Here is a 2,921-nt window from a genome sequence, read left to right as displayed (position 1 = left end):
CTGACTCAACTGCACTACTTTACTACCTAAACTCAGGGTCTTCTTACCAAAATTCAACTTCCCTTCATGACTAGTTAGGAAATCGATACCTACTATACCTTTAAGACCCTCAAGCTCAGCAACAATAGCTACCTGTCTAAACTTGGTCTTCCCAAACCCAAACTCAAAAGTTGCTTTTCCAAAAACCTGGAGACGATTGCCCGATGCAGTCAAAAGCTTAAGATTCGAACTAGACAACGGTGGCTTACTATCTCCCGACATTTCCTGGTACATACCTACACCAACTATGGTGACAGAGGAACCTGAGTCTATCAAAAACCTAACATCAGACTTTCCAACATTAACAGTTGCAAATAGACTAGGCTGAACCATACTCAAAATAACTGTAGGCCCTGTCTACTGACAATTCTCCTCAGAAACAGGGACTGTAACTCTGGGCCCGAGTTCAGCCCTTCTAATTTCCCTGGGCCTGATTCCCATTATTGTTCAGACTGTCTTTCTTGGGACATGCATAACTCATATGGCCTGTTTCCCCACAACTATAGCACTTCCTCTGTGACACAGGGACATAGGTTTTGCTAGAACCCTTGCGCTGAGACATTCTTTTATTTAACTGCTCAAATTGCTCCAAGATAAGAGCTGCTAAGTCTTTCTCAGCTGTACCATTTGTTGATTGTTTGGTACTGTTTACAGCGTGTACAAAGGCAGGAGCCTCAGGGTTGAGGTCATGGGGTTTCCTATTCTGTGTCTGTCTATTACTGACAGCTTCAAACTCTATTGCTGCACTTACAGCTTGATCTAGACTACTGGGGTGACAAAACTGTACATGTTTCCCCAACTCAAAATTGCAAACACCATCTACAAACTGATCCACAGTGTCACTCTCTAACTGTGCAGCATCTTTAAAAGGAAAAGCCTTTCTAGCTAACATTCTCAACCTTTCCCCGTAGTCAACGAGTGATTCCCCTGCCTCTCTGGACCTATTCCTAAACTCAGATTTGTATGCTGACTCCCTACCAGGTGGATCAAACCTCCTAAGAAAAGCATTCTTTACAGCAATTTGTCCAACTGTGAGTTCTGACAGAATGCGCTGAGCAGGACCTCTCAAACACATAACTAGTTGTTGGGCCTTCTCTAAATCATCCCACCCATTCCAGTTAGAAATATGTTCAAACTGGATAATAAAATCCTGAAAACTATGTTTCCCCTCAAATGTTTTAGGGCTCTCTTCCTTACGCCGTGCCTGTGAAAAGCTTGGGGCTATATGTGTACCGTAGTTTGGAGTATGTGTGTACCCAACCCCCTTCCCTCACTAACAGGGTTAACAGGACAACCTAAGTCCATAGGGACCTCAGAATGCCTAGCATTTATGTCATTACAAAAATGTGTACCCGAATATTGTCCACTCAATATATTTCCGACTGGAGTACTTGTCCCTAACTCTCCTGGTTGTATCTCAAATGAAACTGGCCTACTGTTCAGCGCCCTATTCAGCCACGTGTCAGTCGGCTTGCATGTGTTTATGTCCATGCTATGCTGTATCGGGGCCTGTGGAGTACACGGGGTCATCGGGGTCAAAGAGAATGCATGCATTTCCGGTGCACCTGCGCTCGCTTCCTCATCGTCTCGAAAGTTAATGCGATTATGACATTGCTCATTCGCCTGTGTTTCGACCCGTATGCTATCCATCAAAGGATTACTATTACGCCGCATTCTAGGAATGTACCCGGCAGTAGATGTAATGTGCCTAGGGCCCACGTGAGACAGGTACGTGTTAGTAACAGTGGACACTGTTTGTGTAACCGGCATGACTGGAGGAGGCAGTCTTGGGCCAGACAACCTAGTCGGAGCAACAAATGTACCCCCAAAAGTATTAGACATAATGAATTCAAAATATCCAAATGCTATATAGAAACGGATTACTCAGGTTGTTATCACGGCACCATTTTGTAATAGGACTGTATAACCACCTATAAGGTACAGTTATAGTTTTTCAACCCAGGTTCGGTATTTTACCTAAGGTTCCGTTGGAATATAGGCCTAGTGAGAATATAAGAACAAACACAAGGAATTTGGTACAGGGTGGTTTATTGCACCCGCAGATGCAGATATATAAATTGTAACGACGTCAGAACAATGGAAGGTACAATAATACTGAAATATATACAAAATGACAACGCTACCGCTGGTTAACGCTATATCCACATGGACAACTAAAGTTTGGGAATACAGACCCCTCAACCTCACAGACGAAGTAACATAGAAAGTAGTAGAGAGAAGGATGAGCCTACCAGCAGGTCAGTGCTATGCAGACTGCCGAACAATCGAAACCCCGGGACTTAAATACCAGTTACACAATAGAGAAGGAACAGCCAATCAGAATCCCCGTTACAGTTACTAAAATGAAAGTAAAGGAAGTGAGTCTAGAGAAATGCCCGGATGACGATGAAAACCAGCGGTAGTAAACAAAGCTTATTACAAGGTAACATTTGATGAATTAACTACATTTTAACTTAACAATGACATGAAACTATACACTCACACTCTCAGACTTATACACGACCGGTCATTCATTCAGAAACATCACTCCTTCCACAGTAGTGCACTAGACTAAACATCGTAGTTCACTACGATGTTAACTCCAGTGCACAATGTTAACTCCAGTGCACTACGATGTTAACTCCAGTGCACTATGATGTGCACTTCAGTTCTTGGGTAAATGTTGTTATGAGCTATATGATTTGATGTGTCAATGTATATTATTTGTGCAAGTCAAGTTTTGAAGGTATAGCTACCCATGTTCGTGTATGTAGCACAATTAAACCTTCTGACTCAGTACTAATTTAGACTTGCTGACAGAGAGATTTCTTATTTAGACTTAAATATAATATATTCTGTCAAAATGTCAGTCTTAACGTATA

The 2,921-nt window shown here is 42.3% G+C and overlaps 1 protein-coding gene across 1 annotated transcript; it reads right to left on the bottom strand.

Annotated features, from left to right (window-relative positions):
- Nucleotides 1-454: 454 nt before the first annotated feature.
- On the bottom strand, nucleotides 455-1,114 carry LOC117318862. Its single transcript, XM_033873791.1, has one exon. The coding sequence runs from the start codon at nucleotides 1,112-1,114 to the stop codon at nucleotides 455-457; it is 660 nt and encodes a 219-aa protein (XP_033729682.1).
- Between the last annotated feature and the right edge of the window lie 1,807 nt (nucleotides 1,115-2,921).

The sequence above is a fragment of the Pecten maximus genome, unplaced genomic scaffold (assembly GCF_902652985.1).
Source record: "Pecten maximus unplaced genomic scaffold, xPecMax1.1, whole genome shotgun sequence".
NCBI lineage: Eukaryota > Metazoa > Mollusca > Bivalvia > Pectinida > Pectinidae > Pecten > Pecten maximus.
This window is presented reverse-complemented; position numbering and strand designations above follow the sequence as displayed.

What these genes read in the sequence shown, in the direction of transcription:
- LOC117318862 (XM_033873791.1), bottom strand. Translation starts at nt 1,114, where the DNA reads ATGTGTTTGAGAGGTCCTGCTCAGCGCATTCTGTCAGAACTCACAGTT.